Raw genomic sequence first — 24994 nt, 5'->3', positions numbered from 1 at the left:
CTAAATCAAATCTATATTTAGGACACTGTTGTTACATATTTGTCACATTCTCCACCACCACCACCCACTTAACAGTGACGTACTGTAACTGGTATCAAAAATTTCCTTCAAAGAGCAGGGACTACCTTCCTGTGACATTTTTTTTGTTGTTGTTAAAACACAAAAACTCTTCCAGTGTTTTGTTTCCTTACCTACTTTAACTTGCATTTCTATCTTCTCCAGTCCTCAGCTGCCCTCCACCCCCACAAAACAGCTGACAAGTGATATGTACAAAAAATAACTCCATGAAAGCACCACACAACTGCGGCTTTCATAGCTTACCTGTCTCCTGTATTCGGACATTGGATTGTACACCATCCAGCCATTCTCTGAAAACTTTTCTTCATTTGCAAATGCAAAAAAAAGCTGTAGGATGTAAGAGAAGCTTATTACAGCAAACTGACCGAAGGTGGCAAATATGAAGGCTCATTACTCATCATCAGTTACACCCTAATGCCTACCACAAAGTGGGACCGACGTTCATACCAAACCCACTCCATCCCATTTAAATCTGATACGGTAGATGTTAAAGCAAAAGGTAAGAATTAATACACAATACAAATGCATTAATGAAATAATGGAAGTGTGGCAATGCTTAAACAAGAAATGACAAAAAGTGCATAAAAATTACAACACTTAAACTGTGGGATTTTTTAGTTTACAGTCAGGAGGGTGAAATGTTTTAAAATAATTTATATCAGTTCCTGTATTTAATCCTCACTAAACAAACTGTTGTCTTCTCACTAAAATTTCTCCAATAGGTACAGCTGCAAATACTGCTCAAAATGATAGATGCTGAATTGGAATTGTAAATATGCTTCAAACACTGTTCACTGCCATTAGGAAGCAGCCTTCTTTCTGCATCCCGTCTTCAATTGCTCCTTTCTAACAGAAGTCTGCTTTACTGTAAAACTCCATGAAGATCGAAAAGAGGCCAGTGAAAATGAAACAAAGCATGTTGCTGGTGGGTTATACCATTTACTTTTGTCTTGCTTCATTACCCACTCTTGAGACTGATTTATAAAACACAGCATCCTCGCAGAGGACTCTAACAACTTCCTCATACCTTCTAGCTTGTTTTTCCTTCTCCTTCCAACCCATTCCAAGTGAGCTGTACTGCCCAGCTAACCTTTTCTTGCTTGGTTTGTTTTTACAGTTTATCATGAAAGCCAAAACAATGTTTATTTTAAGAATCTGCCTCATTGAGAAAATTGATTTTGGTGGCTTATGAATTCTTTGGATGCCAACTGGAGCATGAAACTAAGTTGTTTCAAAACACAGCAGAAGGGAATTTGCTGCGCTGAGCTAACGGAGCAGCAGCAGTCAGAACAGAAAGCATTCAAGAGCTTTCATGGCTCACTTGCATCAACAAAGCTGAAGGTCTCCTAGCTACTCAGAGACATTAACAGAAGAAAATGAACGTTAAACAGAATATCCCAAAACTATTGTTTTCACAGGAGTGGACCTGAACAAATCAGAAATGCAGGAAACTTGGCAAAAAGAGGGAAAAAACATGGTTTTAGGGTGCCATGATTACATCTAGAGATGTAAAGCAATGCTTCGTGAATGCACCGTAAGCACAGATGGAGGTTTCTTTACATCTTATGAAGGCAGTAGCAATGGTTTAAGGCAATTCTGGTTAGCCTAGTAAGTTACAATGGTTTAAACAGTAAGCAGCATCAATCAAAGTACAAAACTGAATCCCTCTGGAAGGAAGGCTTTTCGTCACATATCTCAAACCAGCAAGCATCTCAAAAGGAAGTTACTGCACACATGATATTTTTTCCCACTAGTTTTAGAATTTTAAATGAAATCAGTATTTTATAGCAAGTACATTCACTGGCAAGTTTGTAAAAGTAAACAAAGCATTCCCAAGCTGCATATTCTGGATGTCTTCCCCTTTTTTAAAGGGTTAAGCCTTCAGTGTAAGTGAATATTACAGATTCTTTTGGTTAAGGAGACTGCTATCAGGTGGGCTGGAAGCAGAGACAAAGAAAGGAAATATGAAAGAGACAGATATCAAATGCATCACAAAAAAACATTCCACTAGAAGTATATGCAAGTATCAGAAAGTAAGCAGAAAAAAATGCCTTTTTTTTTTTTTACTGCAAACCAGGAATCTTGCTATCTACAACTGTAGATGAAACTGATTTGCTCAGCTATTAATAAACAGCTACATGCAAGAAAATTCCTCTCCTCCCCAAAGGGATTTGCTATATCCCAGATAGCAAACTATGCTAAGAATTCACCAAGAAACCAAAGAGACAAAGGAGAATCTTAGGATTCAGAAACACTGGAATAATAACACAATGCTTTAAACATGTCTCAAAGCCATGAGTATGTTAGCAAGCTTCCTAGTGATGATTTATAAATTGCCCAGCTTAATAAGTGACAAATAAAATACATAAATGCCTATCTTCTTACATAGATTTTACAGAAAAATCAAGAAGGTGCTGCTCCAAACTAGAAATAAACATTCTAGGGGATGGACAGAATCCTTTCCAAGAGAACGCAGTCCTACTATGTACGGCTTGTTTCATTTTAAACACTTAGCTACGGCAACTTTAGCACATCTATTACAAAACCTTTCAGAGCCACAAAACCCACAACTATTAGATTTGACAATTAAGCTTTGTAAGTTCTCCTGACATTCCAGGTAGTACAAATTCTTCCTCTGTTGCTCAAGAAAAAGATAAAAATAAATAAATCAGTAGTGTGCATCATATCAAAAATCTGAAGTCTAACAAATAAGAGAACACTACAATGGATGTGAAAGTGGAACAAAGCTTGGGCTCAGATTTTTACAGGAGCAATTCTGAGAGCGAACTCTTGAATAAGTAAATCCAACAAAAACAGCACTTAAAAACAGAACAGTATCTAAAAATAGAATAAAATTATTTCTTCTGCAAGAGCTGACTATTACAACAAAAACTGTATACAGTATGTATACATTGTGTACACATGTGTACATTGTGTTCTGTACACTTAATCTGGTTGCTACTCTAAATCTTAACTCATTGCACAAAAGAGATCAGTTTCAATTTTTTTCAGCTACCATGGGAAACGGAAAGAAGAAATTGAAGAAAGAATTAAAGACGTAAGAAATAAAAGAGCATATTAAATAACTGCTCAGAAATCTGTGGGATGTAAGGCTTATGACTTATCAATACCTGTAGCTCGTAAGAACAAGTAAAACATGATACATCAGTTAAAATTTTGCAAAAGCAATTAAAATATCTTTGCATATAATTAAATCAGGGATTTCGTTGCAGATCCATGGTCTAAAAGCACAAAAAATACTTCACTTAAAAAAAAGGCTTCCAATCTTGTAACTTTCTTGGTAAACTACTTTTTATGCTTCACTGTGCAAGTAATTCTGTTTACTTCCTTGCAGGTGCTAAGCTTCAGTTTCAAAACACACAGCCTCTTTTTCAGTCCTCCTACAGACCAAGTACTTGCCTTCAACATTCAACTTCGTTATCATTTTGCACAAAAAAAATAACATGATATACTGGTTACTCACAATACAACCTAGTTCTGCAAGATAAAGGAAAGAGCAGCTACCACCTGACAAGACAGTTTGGCAGGCAGTCTACAAATAGTTATATATTTATTTATAGAATTTTAGTACATATATATATAACAATTTATTAAAATGTTCTTTTTTTCACTTTATACATTACAAGAGAATAAAGTAACAAAGCTAGAATAAGAGTTAAACATGAAAAGAGTGAGGTTTTTTTTTCCTATTTCTAACTTCCTGGTTTATACTTTTTATACATTATAAATCATGACACTTTTACTCAGTGAAAAGGTTGACATTTCTCAGTGTGTCTGAAAATAAAGATATTATCCTTGACTTTAACATTCTATTACTACAACTCAGCCAGCTACATCTTACCTGTTCATCTGAAAACTAAAATCAGATGACGTAGTATTTACATAATTAACATCTAATAATTTCTGAAAACGCTAAGTTTACGATTATTGCACCGAGACTGGCAGAAGTTATTCAGAACGAAGCCTTGGGTCAAGGTATTTTTTGCTTGTGCTCCATCAGATAGGCCCCTATACTAGGTCTCACTGCTATCTAAAGTCATCCTTGCAGATCCAACAGCAACAGTGGCATAATCTGACTCCCAGACACTTTAAATCACCAGGAAAACCAGCTATAGCAGGAGTGAGAGAGGGGGAAGTCAGACAGCATGACTACCACTGTCTCTCCCACACAGCTATCATGGTTAGAAATAAATACGTATCATGCAAGTATTATGACAGTGAATAATCTTATAAAAAAGATGACGTAGTATCAGGCTAAGAGGAAGTGGAGCAGCTGCTGTTCAGAAACTAAACTGCAGACTAAGTATCATCTTTTGTGGGGTACTACAAATACATAAGGTTGGCTTGTGGTTTTTTTTAATGTTTAAAAACACTATTTCAGCATAGGCTTCCAATTAGCAGCATACTACAAATGCAAGAGAAGATTATAAACAGCATGTTTGTTCCATAGCAGCTGAACTGTCAGCCAGATGAGCTACTAGATTTTGTATTATGTTAGTGACTCCAGGAGATCTGAACCTGACCTATGCTAAAACTGGAGAGAGCCAAGAACAAGCTTCTACAAGTAAGCACAAAAGACAATGTTGAGACTGATGAATGGCTGAGAACAGGCTTGTTACTTATTCTAGGTTCTCAAACACTGGTGGTCTGATGATGCTGGTGAAAAATCTTGAAATTAATAAGCACACTCCATTCAGAAATAACATTTCAGGCTGTATTTACCTACCATTTGTCTGAGAATGGGATACCACAAAGAAAAGAGAAGCAATATTAATCTTTACTGTCCTGATGACACCTTCTTTCCACTGCAGAGCATGAGTGCTGCTGAACCACTCAAAGACCCAGGGTGCAGTTCCACAACGTGGTCTGAGCAAAATTACCAGCTAAACTGCTAAATTGCCAGCTAACACTGCTAAAAAAAACAGGATGTCTTCTCTTTTTCTCCTGCCTGCACCCTGTATCACTTGTGCCCCTCTCTTGCACTGGTTCTGACACATACTAATTACAAACCAGGTCTTGTCAAATTATTAAAAATGGCACAACGCTAACTCAGAAAACAGAACATTTTGTTCTGGGTGAGTGAGCTACACTGGCTTACTTTGTGATTATACAACTGTCAGTTTGGCATGAGGGGAAGAACCAACCACGTGGCTAGAAGGCAGAACGAAGACGACCAGAGAACAGCAAGACTCCAGCGTTTCAGTAGCAGAGAGCTGCCATCTTCACCCAGCTGTCATCTGAATCATAGAATTATTTAGGCTGGAGAAGACCTCTAGGATCATCTGGTCCAAGCCACAGCACTATCTTTTTAAAAGATCTCCCTGCCAGCTGCTGGCCACTAAGCGTTAGTGTCATGCACAGCCCAGACATACTCATACTCAGCCAGCAAAACCCTGTTTTAAAACAGCCACAGTAAGAGGCAGAACATTTTCATGTTCGTTCACATCCATCTGCAAGGAGCATCCACAGATGTCCTCGCCCTCCACCCCCATACTCAGGCTAAGCTAACCAGACTAAGGAAATGACTCAGTGTAAAGCTTTTATTTTTTTTTTCCTCCTTGCTTAGCTTTCATCCATTTCAGTTCCCTAGCTGGTTCACCCTACAGCCTCAGAAACTTACAACCATGCAGAAACACTCACTTTTGGCAGGATCAGTTTAAACTACTGGCTGAAATATACTGAAAGCACACCAAAAATATGCAGTTGCTTAGCTCATTTTAAAGTTTAGCTCAATTCCTTCCATAGGATGTGTTTGTTTTTTTAATTTTACCCTCAATAAATCTGTGCAAACTTATTACTGCATTAGCTGTCTGATATTATTCATCAATAACTACAGATAAAGCAGGTGTTGTCTTACCATGTCTTCTTGTCCTGAAGTAAAGCTCTGTGATTCACATTTATCATTGCCTTGGAGACTGCCCAAGAGTTCAATGTTTTCAAGAAGTCAAGCAAGGCATGTACTATTATATTTCTTAACGAAGAAGGATAGCTTGCAGCCTCTAAAGCAATGATATCTGTATGGACCAGAGGTGCTCAGTAGTTTACTTGAAGTATAACATAAAGCATCCATAATTTTACAAATACATAGATACGAGCGTTCTAAGGGCACAAAATAAAAGCACTAATTCTCTACAGTTTATACTGACACAAGAAATCTGTTGTTACTCTTTTTAAGCAGCTATGATGTCCATTAGTAGGTCAAACACTTAAAGCTAATTGGCAAGAATTCTGCATTAAAATGACTCAGTAATATAAATGACATAACTTACCAGGTTATGTGACTGGGGAAAAGCATGTTTTGTGAGGACTTCAAATATATCTCTTCTACTGTGCCCTTCTTGCTTTAATGCAAACCGTAAATTTCTCATATCCTAAAACAAAGGCATTGTGCTTTAAGTGAACCAAAGCTGTATTTTTTTCTGATGTACAAATCCTATATTATACACTAAATACGATTTATAATCTGCTTGCCACACACCTCAAACAGTTGTGAATGTTCAGTTTTCTTTCTTATATCACAAAATAGAAGAGAGCTTAAGAATTCTACCAGTAATGCAGCACCACGTTCTGTGTGGTGCAAACACTCCTTTGGCATAAAGCCATCAGGGGTGACTGTATCCGATTCACTAAGAAGTCTCATAGGCTACTGAACATTTACAGGATGGGATTTACCCTATGTTTTCCAAGTGAAAATTTGCCACTGATCTGTAGCAGACTACATTGTCCCTAGCTGTTTTCTCATCACTAACTTCAAAAATAAGCAATCTGCACATGAACTAGTGAGAACAAAGTGTGCATACATATTCTATTAACGAGTCAAACAGAGGATCCTAGATTATCCACTGGGAATTCCCCCATGACCATATTTATTCATGGTAACACAATTTTTTGTGAGACTAAGGAAAGACAGATGTTACGTTAGCGTTTCACTGCCTTTCCAGCTTGCAAAACCCATTTGAGTTGTTCTTCAAAGATCTTAGGTTTGTAAAAAAAATTACTTTTAGAACTAATGAAATAATGAAGTGATGAAGGAACAGTGCCTTAAAACAATACTGCCATGCAAAATCTCTTGTCAATCAGCAATTAGGAAGAGATAACCAATCGCTCTCCTCACACAGAGAGGATAGTAAGTAGCCCTTCATATAAAAATAATTCCCTGACCACTTCCAAAAATCTTTTAAAATTCAGCTATGAGGAGTATACGGTTTTTATTCCTGTAAGTAGGCAAGCAGCGAGAAAGGGAACCTGTAGATTTCATTTCCTAATGAATTATTGAAAAGTCTTACTTTACACGTTATATCTAATCCGTAGGAATTCTCTCCTCTGCTTGAAGCTCCTCCCATTTTTTCAATCCTTGAAATTACACCCAATGGAACATCCAATACCACGACAGGATCCTGCAATGAAATTTAGGGAAAGGAGAGGATTAACCTGAGAAGATGACTCAGGGAAAATGTTCTTATGCACACCACAATAGAATGAAATACATGGAGGAAGCAAAAATCAGGTTTCTGGTTTTGATCGAGTGTCCCCTCCTAGCACATCACAAAGTCTGTACATTCCCTGAAAATCATCCAATTGTACAAGTAATGGAAATATTTCATGCCCTAAGACCGAGTATGCAGGAAAAAAGATGGCGACACCCTGAACGATGCTGTCTGTTGCATACTTCTGATTCTCTCTGCTAGCTATGACTACTTTATTGACATACAGAATAAAACTAAACAAAATGAAAAATACCACTAAAAAGTTAGTTACAACCAAAACGACCTCACTTCAATAATGCTAAAACCTTATTAAAAAATATGCAAACAGATAAGTACATTTTATTTTCTTTTATATTGCTACTTATTGAACACACTACTACTGTATGTGATATTCTATTAATTGAAGTATTTTTCTTCTCCAATAGCAAGGACAATCAAAATCTTGGCTTACTGATAGCCATTTCAAGAACTATTTGCACATCGTTAGTTGCTGCTTTTGTTCTATCACACAATAAGTGTGAAGAGAACAGCTACCAAAAAAGCTCCAACAGACAGAAGGTAAAGGTATCATCAGTCCAGGATAAGCGATCAAACTGTAGCTCTACCAGAGGAAAAAAACATGCATTTACAACACATTCAACTTCAAGGAGCTTCCATTTTTGCAAAGATTTCTCAGTGGCACAAAGGCAATTACTGTTTAGCCATTAAACTATTAAAATATGGTTATTACAAATGTTACAGATCATTTCAAGTAAAAAGCCTCCCATGCCATTCCACAAGCATACATGCACAAAAGCTAAAAACAAATGAACTGCCCACAAAATAAAGCAAAGGCATCAGGGTTGAAGAGGAGAGGGTTTAAGGCTCCTGCATCCCTTGGAACTATTTGTGGCTTATTACTCACGTTTTCCAGACTTCTCAGGTACAGCCTGTAGTTTGTGATGTATACTCTTCCTTTAACAGGGCCATTAAACGGACACATGTAAATAACATCCTTGTCTGTAAGAAATGCAGCATTTCTTAAGCATTGGGAGAAGAAAAATCAAAGCGATGGAAAACATCAATTAAGCAGCAGTAAAATAAAGACAGCTGCACTCATGAGAACCACTCTGAAGAAAGCTGAATGAATTAAAGTAATAAAACTAAATTTTATCCATTTAAATTATTAAGAAAATGTGAAAGTTTCTTACACTAAACTTGCCTGAATTTCTTCAGATTTCACTAGCCTTCCCCAGTTACGTTTGTATTTTTCCTCTTTCTTGGCACAGCGCAGGACATAGAACAGTGACTAGATTTAAGTCCTCCCTGTGATTACTGAACTAGTCTATTCACTATCCCAGAACAAATACATCCCAGAACAAATACATCCTTTTGTTGATACTCTTACATCTTTTAGTGCCCTGTAACCAATTCTCCTGCATTAAAGTATGTAGTTCAGGTTGTAAAGTGTTTAGGGGACTCTCCATTCTGAAGAGAACCATTATGTTTCAATTTGAGGCAATCAATTGTAGCAGGGCCATCAGCACCGTTTCAGCAAGGACAGTAAAAGAATGAGCACTAGCACACACACAACTCAAAAAAATAAAAAAATTAACTGAAGCAGTGTCATTGAAGACTTAAGTGAAGCAATACAAATGACGTATTTCTCCCTACCCACCTATTTCTTTAACCCACACCATTTATCTGCCTTCCACAGCAAGCACCCTCCCTCCAGCGTGCTCCCCCAAAGCACAGGTAATTGTCATCAGGATCACACCAAACATTCTTCTTAGCCCCACATCCTCCCATGCCTTCCCCACAACTTTCCTCATTGAACACAGGTACTTCCTTTGAAACACCACTTTGGTTTCAGCTCAGCCAGTCTCGTTCACAAGTTGATCTTACAAATACTTGCGTGGGGAGCAAGAAGCAGCTTCATAAATAAAAGGCCTCTTTCAGTTGCATTCTGATACCTCACTGCAAATGTCCAAGAGCGCGAGGCTCCAGCCCAGGAAGAGCCTCCACCAAGTAAGGAACCACTGCACACAACACGTTAATCTTTTTCATGCGACATCACAGTATGGAAAGGCTAACAAGTGTGCAAAAGCGAGCTGCGTGCCATGTTTTATCAACGAAGCATAAGATTATACCTCGGGTAATCATGGTTTGGGCTAAGGTTGCACACCACTGTACAAGAGACCAATACAATAATAGTATGTAGCATGTATTATCTTTTGATTTCAAAAAGCTTAGAGGGATGCTTGTCACTAAACACACACTACTTAGTTTGTAGGTACAATAATGACATATCTTAGCACTTCTATGCATTACAGAATCTACCACGTACGCAAACCAAGATTTCAAAGACTTAAAAAGTTATCTGTGGTAAGTGATAAAAATTCTCTAAAGTGATTACTTGAAAAAAACTAATTCATGACATTTTAGCATAGCTTACCCCTCAGCCCGAACCACTGCAGACTATGGAAATAACCTAGTAAGACAGACGTGTATGCCAGACTCCTTGGACATACGCTGCATTAGATAGCTATATAACCTCTTACCCGTAACTCTAGTCTCTCCTGGCAGACGAGGTATTTCTTCATTTTTTTCCCAGTTAGTACCATCTTGTAGAGTCTAAAGAAAGAAATATAACAGCCCATCATGTTTTATTTACAATGATTTCCAGTTCCAGATTAAAAAAATAAATCTTAATTTCTGCATGGGAAAGAACAGGGTTTTCCACAGTAGAAACTGACACGCTGAACCAGAACAGGAACACGCGACTATCCTGAACTGCAACTATTAATTACTTAAAGCTTGAGCAGACTAAAATGTGCTTATTTGACAAAGCCTTCTCATTCTAAAGGAACAATTAAATATATTTACAGTAAATTGGAATTAAATTTCTGTACCATTTTTTCCTCTAAAATTTCTTACATTTAATTTTCCAAATCTGCTTGTCTTGGATGAACAGTCAAGTAAAAGCACTTAAGCAGCATACTCACAAATATCAAACTCTACTACTTTGTGCTTTGCACATTCAGTAGCCTCTAAGAACAACTAATAAAAATTTCTGTTTTTGAAGAAATGTTTAAAGATAACTAAAACCTTAGGTTCTGTTGTCTCACAAACTAGTGGCATTTTCTTCAACCACACGTGAACTCGCTTTAACATGAATATTTCCCACTAAAGACCAACATTTTAAAAGCGAACCAGCCAAACCTAACTAGAAATAACTCGGCAATTGCAGCACAGAATTGCCAAAAATTTGCAAGAATGACAAAATGTTTCAATGTAGAAAGCAAATACAATAGTAAGTATATTAGAATTAACTTCAAGAAGGCTCTCATAACTTGCATTCCAGAGGATATTTCTCCCGTCCACTCTGAAAGATATTTAAACCAGCCTAGTTAACAGCATTTAAATTCTAGCAATAAAAATGTGTATATATAATCAAGAAAATCAAGAAAAAAATCATTCAAATACTCAGTTTTCTACCTAAATGTGGAATATAATGATCTCTGGGACCTCTGTCATAGAAAACATGAAAGTTACACTCACCCTTTTAATTGAGGAGTTCTCCAAGGAGTTTGAATTATATTTAGGTGTTGATGATGAGGCCATACTGAGTATCTGAAGAGAAAGCACAAATTGGAGACTTAAACTTCCTCTTAGAATACACACTGCTTACAGAAGACATTTAGATGTTAGAAGTCTGCAGGTAGACATCAAGAGCTTCCAAAAATGTCTTGCAAGCTAGTATTAATTTTAAAAATGACACGATGTCTTGTAATTCAAGGCCACTATTTAAAAGCAGCCAAATCTAACAAGAAACTCATTAATAGCTCTGGGAACAGTTCTCATATATTCTCAACTCAGGCAGTATGGTATAATTCAGTTGTTTGAACACTATTTTTAGTCAAGTCAACAGACATCAGAGTGCTTATTTTAAGTGACAGGATACACATGCTAGGAAATGCAACTTATGTGGAACATTTGTATTGAGAATTTTGATGTAGGAAAACAAGAACAAGCTACTACAAGATTATTGCACGGTTCTAGAAATCACAGGCGTGACAACGCACTCAGCTGGTTGATGAAGCTGAAAAAAAGGAAAGAAGGAAAGAGCGGTTCTATGGTACTTTTACAGTTAAAAACAATCCCCCACTTCCGAAACTGAAACTTCAGTTAGCCCACCAGAAGGGGGAGTGTCCAGCCTTCTGATCTGAAGAGCCTTGATTTAAAAGAGAAAGTGTGTGGGTGGTGGTGGTGCTTTTCGTTTTAAATGGCATTGATTAAGGGACAGAATTGCATGACACAGGACTAATCTTTTTAATCATTTTGTAACATCGCACAGGGGATCTCTAGAACACACACCGGGAAAATGCTCGTTCTTGAAGGAAAACAGCAACTTCACACCAACTTATGCCTCCCTTTCACTAATCACACACCCTTCGTCAAGCTGAGCTGACAGTGTACACCAGTCTTTGAGAGTTACCGTTTTAGGGGATTACAGATGACACCATCTAAACATTCTAGCCGAAAATGAGATCTCCCTACCTACTATTCAATGAAAAAAGGTTTGTACAGACACCTGCACCACAACAAATCAGCCTGCACACCGCTGGGCTCATCGTGACACTGCAGCAGTCCTACAGGAGCAGTAAGGTCAGATTAAACTGCAAGATGAAAAGAAAACCTCTGAGGTTACTCTATCAATACAGGGAAACGTGCAGCAAGAAAGTGGAAAACCTGGACATTAACTTCTACAGGTTTGTTATCTCATTATGGTGCCCAGATTTTCCATGTTTCATAAGGAATACACAGGAAACCTGACACAGTGTTTAACGCTGTAATATTCAGAGTCACAGCTTACCGAAAGACATCAAAATCTCACCGCAAGCAAATAAAAAAGAAACCTGAGGTTGAAAAATTAAGAAGAATGCCTTTGAATGCTGAACAGCCTGCATTGCCCTGCTACACTGAGGTTATTACATCCTTCCTGGGCCTCCTCTAATCTCAGCTTTCTCCTTATCCTGCAAGAGAGGGGTCCTGAACTAATTTTAGCGCAACTCCACCCATTTAAATGAAATGCTATTGGTGAACAACATTAAATCACTGGTTTTAGACTACCTGTGACTGCAAAGCTACTGCAACATTGGAGACTAATGTTTTGACTATAAAATAGGGTATTTTGGCAGCTTTTCCTTCATTACAACATCGTACATACTATAAAGCTTAAGGCAGGTTTGACTTTTTCTATATTGCTGTCTTAGTTTGTCACTGAACTCCCAGCATTTGTTTAGAGGATTTTCCTTAATTTCTAAAACCGTGCTTAAGTTTTCTAAAAGCAGTTATTTATAAAGATCAAAGGTGCATTTATCAAGAAGCTCGTTTTAAACTATTTTATATATTTTATAACTGAAGAGGTTCTGCTCACATTTAAGTGAAAAGCAGCAAGAGAGACGTGCATTCACACAGCTCTTACAGCAGAAATTTGGGTGCACGCTCCCGTGTACGTAAGCTTACTTTGTATGAAATTCTACCAACAGTCCGTAAGAGTGATTTTTTTAAACATTGAGAATGAATTCACTCACTGACTGCCATTTCTATAGAATATTTCATTATAGTGTTACAACCAATTACTGCTTCATTGCCGACACTTCAATGATGCAAATTAGACTTATTCAGAGCTAATTAAGTTCAATAAATATGTATTGGAGGTAAGTGTCGTCTGTCAGATGTTGCTTTTAATCCATTCAAAATGTTTTCATTAAAAAAGCTGGTGCAAATCATTCCACCAGTATAAGTGGAAGAATTTTTAGTGCTACCTAAAGGTTGCTTTGAAACCCCGTCTCACTTTAAAAACCCCAAAACTAAGCGGTACGTTTGTAACACCCACCTTTCCCTGATTTTTATTTTTTTAAGTAAACTAAGTGAGTCAAGTAATTAAGCTTCTCTTTATAGGGCACCTGTCAGACAGCACTTAGTGCCTGCTTTTGGACCCCAATACCAGCCAGACATTGACTCGAGCAGATGGACACGAGAGGAGCAGGCACTGAGAAGACAGAGCCAAGGTCCATGAAGTGGTAAACGATAAGAGGATGATGCGACAGAAAAACTGGAACCCGTGAGATCCCGTCTCGATATAAAGCAGAAGAAAAACAAAGAAAAAGCCAACACTTTTACACCGCACAGGCAGGCAGTGAAACGTTGCCCAGGGAGGTTGCAGTCTCCTTCCTCCGAGGCTGAAGACCCAGCAGAATACAGCTTTGAGCAGCCGGGTCTCATCTCAAAGCTGAACTTGCTTCGAGCAAGGGGGTGAATGAGACCCCCTGCACTCCCTTCCAACCCAAATTACTGCAGTTCTGTGATCTTCAGGCAACAGGCAAGCACAAGGTCCCATGTAAAAGCATCCATCCAACAAGAACACAACTCCAAAGAGGAGGAGGACTCCCCTGCCTCCAAAGAGCAGACAACTTTGTCAAAAACAGTTAAAACGAACATGCAATATTTCCTTTTCTATTATTTCTTTTTTTCTGACAAACCGGCAGGTTGCCAGAAACAGTTTCTGCAAAGTAATATTGCCCTGAACAATTCAAGAACCTGCACCATCACGGTCCTAAAATAGCTACAACTTTCTCATTATCACAGAGCAGCAGCAGTCCTTCCACCCAGGGAAAAAATCTTGCAAGTAGTTTTCCACTGCAAACAGATTTTATTCCCAGTAACATCCCTACGTACTTGTGTACTTGCACCGAAGTTGAAAACCACACAAACCTCAGGGTTTGCCAGCAGCTGAACAGAAGTAAAATAACTCCACAAAATTTAAAACAAATCAGGCAACTCTGTTTACGATATTTGGCAGCTACAAACAGGTGAGCTTTCTTCCTTGGATCTAGCACAGCAAGGAGACAAAGCAATTTTTTCTGGACTTAACTTGAGCTGATAAACAAAGCTTTGCTAAAATTACCCGAACTTACTACAGAAACACTACCAAGAAACGTAGGCTCCGATGATCTTACAATAACTAGATTACTTGGGGTTTGCCTTTCCCTTAAGGACCGTATTTACACTTGTGCCTCCTAGGAGTGGAGGCACAACGCTGTTTGAAAGGCTAGGCACTAAAGGCCAGATTTTGAGAAGTCAGTTCAAGGATCCTATCTGCTTTTTATGAGCAAACGCTGACACGTGCCCTGAAATGAACTTTGGAACATGTAACTAAGCTTCTGGGGTTTAAGAAACTCGAAGTGACCAGGTAGCATTTCTTTAGGTTCTTCACTGCCACCAGATTAGAGGACACAAGGGAGACAAAACACACAGCACACACTTCAGCACACCTTCTCATGCTGCCTGCCACCTGTAGAGACCGCACGAGACATGCGAGGTGAGGGAGAAGGCAAAGGAAATTAGGGGCAGAGGTGTTCAGCACATCTGCCAGTCCCCAAAACTCAGAAGCTCAGCAGCACTGTTATTCTCCCCTCAAGATGCACGCTGGTGCATTTCCCAGTGCGGCTGGGAAAAATTACCAAGGCTCACAAGTCACATTTAGATTTTCAGCAGCCTGGTGAAACTACTTGGTCTTGTTTACGATCCTGGAACAAATTAAGGCTCATTTGACATTTTACCCGACTTTTTAAGGGTTTGTCTTTATACCAGAATCACACCAAATAATTTGGAACCGCTGTACAGCTGAGCCACGCTTATGTCAACCTAAAATCTTTACGCGTATAAAGCATCAGGCTTTGCCCAAGCACGAGACAATCCTCATTTGCCATAAGATTTACACCACAAATGTCTGAGATCAAGTAAACTGCAGCAAATAAGTTACTGCGAGCACCACTTTCCTGGGATTTAATAATTTTGACCCTCCATCACTGCATTAAAACTCTGGAAAAAAAAGTGCCTGTCGGTCAGTTGGAGCAACAACAATTTTGACACCACCTAATGTAGAAGGGAGCTTTTAATTTTGTATAGCCCAAGATGTTGAACACAATCTGGAAAGATTGAGGAAACGAAACTGCTAAGTTACCATACATGGAAGAGACTTACAGAATCTGCTGAGTAAGGTAAACATGAGGAAAAGACATTAGTGACATCCATGGCTTTAGGCGTGTGTGTATATATATACACACACACAAAGAAAGCAGAAGAGCAGTGGTCCCGGGAGCCGAGGGAACGGCACAGAGCTGGGACAGGAGGGTCAGGCTGGGTCTTAGGGAAAGGTTCTGCACCCAGAGGTGCTCGGGCACTGGGACAGCTGCCCAGGGGGCAGTCACGGCACCGAGCTGCCTGAGTTCAAGAAGTGTTTGGACAATGCTCTCAGACATCTCTCTCTGGTTTTGAGCCAGGAGCTGGACTCAGTGGTCCTCGTGGCTCCCCTCTACCTCGGGACGTTCTGTGGTTCCGTGGCTCTAAGGGGACAAACACAAGAATTATTTGCTTTGACCAGAATCAGATTTATCATTAAGGTGAAAGTGGTAACAAAACGTTTGACTGAAGGTTTTCTAGAAGCACCCTGGTTACTGTCACACACCAATACCCAGGACACAAGGTAACACCAAAGTTCTCATAGTCCTGCTTGGGATAATGATTTGTATAAAATAAAATCTGTGCATCTCCAAGGCCTCTCTTAGTCACATAGCTACAAAATTTACTCCTTCACTATCAAAGCAATTCAGAAAACAATCTGATCGCTTCTAAGAAGAGTGATATTAGCCATTATCATGACACTTGCAAGCAATCAGGCCATTGGGTTATTCATTTAAGATTTGCAACTACTAGTCCAGATAAAACTGAAGTCATTTTCCTACCAAATCAGGAATCATTTCAAAGAGGAGAAAAAATAAACTTCTTTTTTTTCCTGTGTTTGAGGTAAGTGTAAATTACTGTGAGTAGACAGAAAACGCTGCCTACATCCTCACTTAAACAGGAGATGCAAAAAACGAAGAAGCAGATTTATAACAAGTTATAATATATAATATATATTGCTGTACCAAATAAAACTATAACCTACAGAGCTGGTAAGAATATAGCGTCTTGTGTTTCCCATAATAAAATTAGAAGCATTAAAAAAGGCAATATCCTTAAAACAAAACACATCTGTCAGCACCACCATGGCACAGACCACATAATACAGCACATTCATTTTCAGAAATAACACACAGAATAGAGCAGAACTCCAGGAATTTTTAAGACAGTAGCAATGTTATGATAACCATGAAGGGAAGAAAAAAAACATTTCATCTTAAGCATGCGAGAAAAAAGGAACATAAAAAAAGTGGAAAAGTAACAGGCCTGAAGGGTCATGCTAGCAAGAACACCTCAGTCACCATATCAGAGGGTCACTGAAATAAGTATCAGCACCTTCATCATTAGTAAATGAGCCTTTCCTGAAATGAAGTCAACAGCAGTCTCTCGTATCATTAAAGGTTAATAAAATTTTAGAATTAGATATAAAGGGATATGCAACAACTCACAAGAAAGCTTGACACCAACGAAGGCAGCTGCCAGCCATCAGCTCTCCCTGTCCAAATAGCACCAATCAGCCACAAATCTCAGCGAGATCCAAGCACCAAAACCAACTAATGAAGTCCACAGAAATAAATACATCTCTTGCGCACTCATTTAACAAGTTACATATAGCACAAAGGAGCTGTGCTCAACACTGAAAACAAAAATAGAGCAGCAGAAGCCTACAAAGCTTAACAAAGCTACAAGAGAGTAAGCAACGCAAGGCAGAGCATTCCAGTACCAAAACAGATATTAAAGACTAAAAAAAACAAACAAAAAAAACAGCAGACCCACACCACAGAAATACTTGCTTATATTTTTTCATGGAAAAAATGCAAGCACGCTTCCTGCAACAGTGGAAGACACCAATGTGGGTTTTATTTAGAAGCAGAACTTTTTTTAATATAATGACGTCACTCATCATATTTAGGCATAGTTAGAGGTTAAAATCTGTGCTTTTAGTTACAAGTCATACAGCATGGACATCAGAAGCATACCTAGAGGCACGCCAGCGCAGACATCATATTTACACGTACGTACCTGTGGCCAGCAGAACTAACTACCTGCTAGTTGTTAGGTGACTGATGGTGAACAAAGGTCTGTACAGCACAAGGAAAACTGACCCATCTGCGAGAAGTGAGCATCACTTACACAGGAAGAGGAAGAGGCTCTCTTAAACCACTTAAAACCGCATTTACAATTTCTTACCAGCAGAGCTCAAGCGCAGATGGTATCTCACATGCACCAACAGCCCCCTTTGCACATCAAGGCACAGCTTCTGCCTGCTCTCACTCCCAAGAGGATCGCTGGGGTCCACGTGGGCTAATGGAGAACATCAAATCTCCCATTTCTGCTTCACCATCACTGTGACAGTGTGCAAAACCCTTTCGAGTGCAAGCTCTCAGTACTGGAGCCTGCAGCCGGTACCTGTCCTCAGGTGGGACCTCCCGATCCCACTGACCTCAGGCTGGATGGTGCCTCTTGTGGTTCTTCTCCCCTAACATCTAAACAATCTCCCCCACATACGTACGAAATCTGTGCTGCCCAGGAAAAGCATCTGAGCTTTCAAGTCTCTTCAAAAGCATTCTCAGTTCAAGCCGTAACTAGACCACAAAAAGCACGTCAGCAGTACGAGCCTCGAGGGGGATGCAGTGCATGTAGTACATGCAGGGCACGTAGAACTAGTACTTGCCCTTCTGTAAGGAAGTTTAAGTCAATTAATTAAATTCATCAGTAAGGTATTATAAAAAAGGCTGTATTCTACAGAACAAAGTATCACTTAGAAAAAAAACTTGACATCCGGAGCTACCTGTTTGCTAAAAGCAAATTCCCCACCACGCTTTAGGAAAAATGCATTCCAGCATCCCTGAGGTTGCCAGTTCTCTGCTAGACTGTAAATAGCAAGCTGTACAACTCATCGTGGAGCGCTGGGTTTTTGAAGGATCAGAAACACTTCCTCCCCCAAAAACGCATTCTCTAGTTCCCTAACATGTCCCGTATTTAAAAAGGCAAGTCACTGTCCCCAAAGAGCTCGGCAGGAACAGCTGCGTATGAACAAAAGCTGACAACACTCGAGTGACTGCTAATGCAGCACACAAATGGGAAGCGTGGCAGCTGCTTGCACGTTCCTGTTCTACAGGCACCACTCCACCATCCACTTCTGAAGACGTCAGGAGGAAGACCCCGCACCACCAAGAAGCAGTATCCTGACAATTAACTCACACAAATCGCAGCACACAGCAAGAAAAGTCTGCCCCAATATTTTCTCATTGCCCCTAGAGTCTATGCACTTGCGTGCGCATGTTTCATAAAAAAACATCCTGTAGCTTGTACGTTCAGGCCAGGTATGAAATATTAGTTGGAGGAAGAAAGAAAACTTTTGTTCTGCCTTGGTATTTCTCCTGTCTCCAAGCGAGGGTTTTCATTAGTGCCTTAACCCCTCATGGAATTTGACTCCTATCCTACTTTCAAAATAAACGTGACTTTCAACAAGACCTCACATAAAAGTTCACAACATTGCTTTTTCTAATCATCAACCCAATTGCTTCCTCCTTTCAAAGTATATTGAAAACATAGCTCAGGGTAAAATCCTGGGCTTTTAGCCCGGTTAGTTTTTCGCCCCCCCCCCCGCCCCGAGAAGCACAAGCTCTCTTGCGGAGAGACGGTACAGCAGGACACGTGCCATCAGGAGCACTGAGTAACTTATCCACGGACGGACTTTGGTCTGCTAGATATTTCTCATGCTGTATATCACAGTAACAAGGCAAAACAGCACCTACTTCAGTTGTAGCAAATATAATTATTTGCCTAGCATTTGTCAGAGGTCTATTGCTAGCATAAGTTACAAGGAGTTACTTCTGCCCACTCTAACTCGCTCAGCGCTTTTCCTGTATTTGTTCTCGGCGTAACAGCATTCATTTGCCATGATTATCTTTTTTTCCTGACATTTTCTTAATATTTACTTCGATAACTGAGTTCAGAAGTGGAGGCTCTGTTACGAGCAGATCAGAGAAGGCAGCAGTTTTCCCTCTATGCACGTAGCCTTGTACAGCAAAGTAGCTGTTAAATTTAGCTAGATTCGGTGGCGAGGCAGAAGTGAGTGGGTTTAGGACCCCTTTGTCACATTACTTCTAGAACCAGCATTACATCTGTAGGATACCTATGCCTGAAGGCTGATCCGTGGCTTTCTAAACCCACTCAGACTATTTTCTCTACTTTACATCCCCTGCAGGGAATGTATACCTCCCACATTGTCAAAAGCTGATGCAGTTGACAGGAATGCCTATGGGATAGCAAATACAGCTTCAAAGTTTTCTGTTAAGAAAATCTTCAGCTGCTCTTCGCTCATTCTTCTTGAAAGATATCCCCTTAGGCCACTATAGCTCTGTTGCTAAAGATTTAACTGATGATTCCAGGGGAGAGAAGGAAACTGTAACTGTTATACATTGATATACAGTATAAAAAAATGACACTCATGGTTCAAATGACATCCCCTTTTCAGGCTTTCCTCCAACTTTCCTTTGAGAACATGCACAACTGATGCATCAGAGTCACTCTCTTTCATCTGCTCTGCTTGGTTCCCTCTTCTGCTACAACACATATTCCTTCCCTGCATATTACACGCACTGCTACGGAGAAAGTGCTGTTCTGAGTTTGTCCCTGTTCAAACAGAAGCAGACCAAGGGCTCTGCTGAAAACACCCACAAACAGTTCTTTGCTTCACTCCCTAAAGACGAGAGACCTGGGAGTAGCCTGCCTAAGTTATTCATCAGGCACCACTGTACTTTTGGGCGTGCTCTTTTTCAGGCAGCGGGCTTGAACAACAGGAACTTTGTTGGGCACAGAAAGTTCAATATTTTTGTATTTCTCAGCTGCCTCTGCACGTTAGGATCCAGCCACTCAACAGCCTCTGGCATGTGGCCCTTCTGCTCGTTTTATGTGACCACCCAGCAAAGAGGCTGGGCTTAGATTTTTTTGAAAAACATACACCCTACCTTACACAAAAGTGTGTATATTTGAAAAAAACCTTTTGTTTTCTCTCACTCAGAAGCCCCCAGGCTTAGTAAGCTGTAGAAAATAGGTGCCCACATCGGTGTGTGATGAAAGGACAACAGCGTGTGCAGTCCTTCAGCCTTCAAACAACACTCTTGTGCTGTAGCTAGACCTTGATGGGAATGCAACAGGTCAGAAGACACTGCTATCATTGCCAGAGTATTCCCTCTGATACTACTTTTTTAAAAGCTTCAGAAAGGAAGCAAAACCCCAGAACAGTCACTATTAAAAACATTCTGGAGAAAGGAAATAAACAGAACTAGTTCTTTTTATGTTTTATCTTGTGTCAGCAGGTTTGGCATCAAGCAGTTGGAACAGAGAACTTTCTCTTCCGAATCTTTAAGACAGTTTTGAAATGCCTCTCACGTGGAAATGCTACGCAGACTCAACCATCCTCACATTCCCCATACGTATTTGGGCATCTCACTGCCCACTGTTAAGCATTTCCTCTGTCACCTGTTCCCAAACAACACTGGCATTTGTTTCTTTACCCAGATACATTCAGGAATGAATGCCACATGAAAGGTAATGTGTAACATGGGGAAGTCAGAAGGAACAGACTGTGAAACAAAACTTACTGTTATGCAGTCCAAGTTCTTATAAAAATTAATGTTGCCCCCTTTAAAAGAGCACATACACCGTTAAAGATTTACGGTGAGCTCTCACGAAACTAGTCTTGCATTCCAAATTGACTCTTACTAGTTAACTTTGTACCTCCACATAGCAGGAATACCTCAGCTCTAGAGTTTGCTCAGCTTCAGCGATGCCGCAGCCTGTCTCTTCCGAAGGAAGCCTCTGAGAGGGTGCAGAAAGGGAAGACTCTGCCCTTCATCAAAAGCATCTCTTTATCTCATCTCTTGTGACACGTGCCACACAACACAGCTACATACAGCCCCAAAAGTTCTGCGTATTAAGGCTTGGTGCGCTTGCCAGCTTTGTTATTAACTGTACAGCTTACCTTCTTTTTAACCACAAACCACAAATTAACATTAAAAACTCTAGCAGGAAAGCAGTTCTGGTTTTGTACAGTGATAAGGTACAATACCGTGAGATATCCACCCATCAAACAACAACACAGCCCCAAAACCAGTATTATGCACTAAAGCCAATGTATTTTCAAGCACATATAGGTTCATTTAGTGCCTTTCGTGACGAGCCAACGCTTGGTCTGCAGACCCCTTACCATCCACACAACCGTAATGCTGAACTCCCCTACGTTGCCTTCTACAGCCTCAAGAAAAACGAAGCCAGTACCTCTCCTATCCTCTCAGCTCCACGTGCATCTGAAAAACAGGTAAAGGAACGGGAATTAGGGGGGCACTACGCTCTTTTACCCCTACAGCACAAAGACCGGCAGCAGCCCGCGACCCCCAGAGCCACCCCAGAGGGCTGCCCCGAGCCCAGGGCCCGGCTCCCCTCAGGAGCACCCCGGGCACCCCCAGGCCCCGAACCCGGCCCAGGAGCGAGCCCCGCCACGGCCCCAAGCCCCAAACCCAGCGGGGCGCTCCCTCACCGCGGCCGGGGGCAAGGCCGGGGCCGGCCCCGCTCCCCCGGGGCCGAGCTGAGGGCGGGGAAGGGGGCGAGGGACCGGGGGCTGAGGGGAGCGGGCGCTGACGGGAGGCACCGCCCGGCCCGCACTCACCGCGGCCCCGCCGCCGTCGCCGTCCCGGGCCCGAGCGCGGCCCGCCCCGCCGGAACTGGGCCGGGCCGCCGCGCGTGGGATGCCGGGGGCTGTAGTCTTCGTGGGGCCTGCCGGGACCTGTAGGCGCGTGGGGCGCCGAGGGAGGAGGCGGGAAGGGGGCGCTGAGGGGAAGAGGCGGGAAGGGGGCGCTGAGGGGAGCTCGCGGTGCGGTGGCGTCGCCGCTGGGAGTGGAGCCTTTTCTCTCCAAGCAGGGAGTTCCTAAATAAAAACAGCGAGGAGGAGGAAGGAAAAACGCAGGGAATGTGTCTCCTAGAAGGTGGATCAAGTTGATCAGTCAACGGACGTTAATAATCATATATATATCTCACTCGCCCAAGCCTTCTCGACACACCCTGACAACAAATAGAAATTTACATAAATTTTATGATGCAGGCATCAAGAACATTCTATATGCAAGATTGAAATAAATAAATTCTTGGGCCGCCTTACAAAATGGCCCATTGTCACCGTACATACCAAGGGCTGTGTACAGCCGGAGGGCAAGGTGGTAATTTGGAGAGGCTTTGCTGTCTGCTGCTGCTTGCCCTCAGGAAAGGTGCCTTTCGGATGTTACAAAACATTTGTAATGTTTTAGAGCGTATTTGAGAGTTACAGAGCGACCACATCCAGCTTCTTCAGGAGCTAACTTGTTCCTGTCAGTGGAGAGCCAGTGCTCTCCCTTCTCAGGGCTGGACATGACAGAAGAGCAGAGCAAAGGAAAAAAAATAAAGAGAACAATATAAAACAAAAGAACCACCTTGGGCCCCTTCATGATTCCATACAATTACAAGCTTGTTATTCAGGTTAGCCAAGCCTGGCGGCCGCAGCAACACCCACCTCATACCAGCATGGTGGCAGCGCTGGCCCCATCCTCCTCTGGAAGGCAGACCAAGCACCTGCCCATACCATGCCGACAACAGGAGTCTTTGCTTTTCCATATCTTCCTCAAAAACTCTTTCTTCAGTTTCATTTTGCCAGTCCTTTGTTGTCCTTGAACAGTTACACCATCTGAAGATCCAACTCTGAGCTACACACGCTTTGAGGTGAGCCATGTGTTGGTACCAGACGAGATGTACTTTCAGAAGGAGCCACAAGACAATCACTTTAAAATTAATTTTATTCATTACTTCTAGGCATCTCCTTTGCTATCAACAATTTCTATCTTGAATTCCAAAAACTGTAGAGAATCAAAGCAAAACACGCAAGGGATGGATCCTCTTCTCATGAAGAAATTGTTATTTACTCAAGAAACTGTTTTCTACAACGAGCATGGAACTGTGAGTTTAAAATTAATAATCAGCAGAAGTAAGCAGTGAGCAAAAGGAGATGAAATATTAGTTCACCTCCGTCATTCAGATAGTCATTTGTTGTCTTCTCCTATGATGAACCCTTGCTTCTGACCTCATCCCTTCAGTAAAGACTAGCTAGAAAATTCACTGACGCAGTTTTGAAGCCTTGCTTTGATCAACTCCAATATGGATTTCCAACAGGAAATCATGAATCAATGTATTGGATTATATTTATATATATGTATAAGTATATATCTATTTGTCTATGTGCGTGCATACACACAGAGGATTCTTCTTATTTGAAGAGTCTTTCAAACTTTCATTCAGATCACATTTTAAAGCTTCTCTCTGACATTATGAAGACTTAAAAGATATTTTTTTGCCTCACTCGTTTAATGATCTTAGATTTGAAGAGTCAGAAAAGTGCTCTCCACAATTACTCTCTGAAATTTCACTCAAACAAAAATTTCCACTCAGATTTTTCACAATGATGCCTCTTTACTGCACAGTGGTATGCTTTCCTAACTAAACTCTTTGCTTGTGTCTCTATTACCTTCTTATGAATGCTGAGTGGGATTTCACCTTCTGAATGCAGTCACAGGTGCCCCATGAGCCCTACACCTGCATGGTCAGATGCCTGTAAGATGTGAACTGGACAAAAACCACTTTGAGGCACCTGACCACTGATTCACCTGATGGCTATTTGGTTCTGCAAGAACATACATTATTTAATTTTGGGGATGTTTAGGCTGTCTCTGTATTTCTGAGCCTGTTCTTTCTTCTTTTGAATTGTAGCATATGGTGTCTGGGTCATAATCAGCCCAGACGGCACACAAATATTCCAGCCTTCATCCAATCTCTGGACCATCTGGATAAGAACTGGTTAATTGAGAACCCTAATGCCATTTTGAGCTCAGCATAGTTAAAATAGCATTGTGCCTTCTCCCACAAGTGCTCTCTACTTTATCTATTACACTATTATCTGCCTGTACATAATCACCTTGGACTCAGACTTTTCCATAGTCCTTTATGTTCAGACTGTGTCCAAGTGTGTCCATATAGCTAAAACTCCCATCTTCTCAAATCTCAATTACCTCAACATCCTTTCCTTTGCCCTTGGAAAATATAACCTTGTCTTGCTCATACCTATTGAGAATGCTGCTACAAAGCCTATTTTTCTTAGTCTGTCATTTTCACCACATTATTTCTCTCTTTTCATCCCTCTACTGGCTCAGCCCACTCTATCATGTCAATCCTTACCAAGCTGTCTTTACTTTGAAAGGCCTGATAGCTGGTCTTCACCTTACCTGCCATTTCCATTCACTGCTGAGGCCTAACTGCAGCTCCCGTCAGCTCGTGACGTCAGTTTTCACAGCCCACTTGTAACATGTTTA

The 24994-nt window shown here is 40.7% G+C and overlaps 1 protein-coding gene across 8 annotated transcripts in view; it reads right to left on the bottom strand.

The window, feature by feature from the left end:
• MTM1 (myotubularin 1) overlaps positions 1–22409 on the bottom strand; it is a 39950-nt gene extending 17541 nt beyond the window's left edge. For 2 of the 8 annotated variants that reach the window (XM_080554012.1, XM_080554013.1), the window contains exons 1-8: positions 22273–22409; positions 21814–21913; positions 11127–11198; positions 10127–10199; positions 8491–8585; positions 7386–7496; positions 6369–6470; positions 322–405 (exon numbers count right to left, since the gene is read on the bottom strand). In XM_080554012.1, the coding sequence (XP_080410138.1) occupies positions 322–405; positions 6369–6470; positions 7386–7496; positions 8491–8585; positions 10127–10199; positions 11127–11198; positions 21814–21816 (540 nt within the window). In that variant the 5' untranslated portion in view covers positions 21817–21913; positions 22273–22409. Of the gene's footprint in view, positions 1–321; positions 406–6368; positions 6471–7385; positions 7497–8490; positions 8586–10126; positions 10200–11126; positions 11199–21773; positions 21914–22143 lie in introns of all 8 variants that reach the window. The other 6 variants (XM_080554017.1, XM_080554018.1, XM_080554014.1 and 3 more) reach the window with 6 other exon arrangements.
• Positions 22410–24994: the final 2585 nt, after the last annotated feature.

The sequence above is a fragment of the Anser brachyrhynchus genome, assembly GCF_964034855.1.
Source record: "Anser brachyrhynchus genome assembly, chromosome: 13".
Classification (NCBI taxonomy): Eukaryota; Metazoa; Chordata; class Aves; order Anseriformes; family Anatidae; genus Anser; species Anser brachyrhynchus.
Note: the sequence above shows the minus strand (reverse complement) of the source record. Positions and strands in the feature narration are given on the sequence as shown.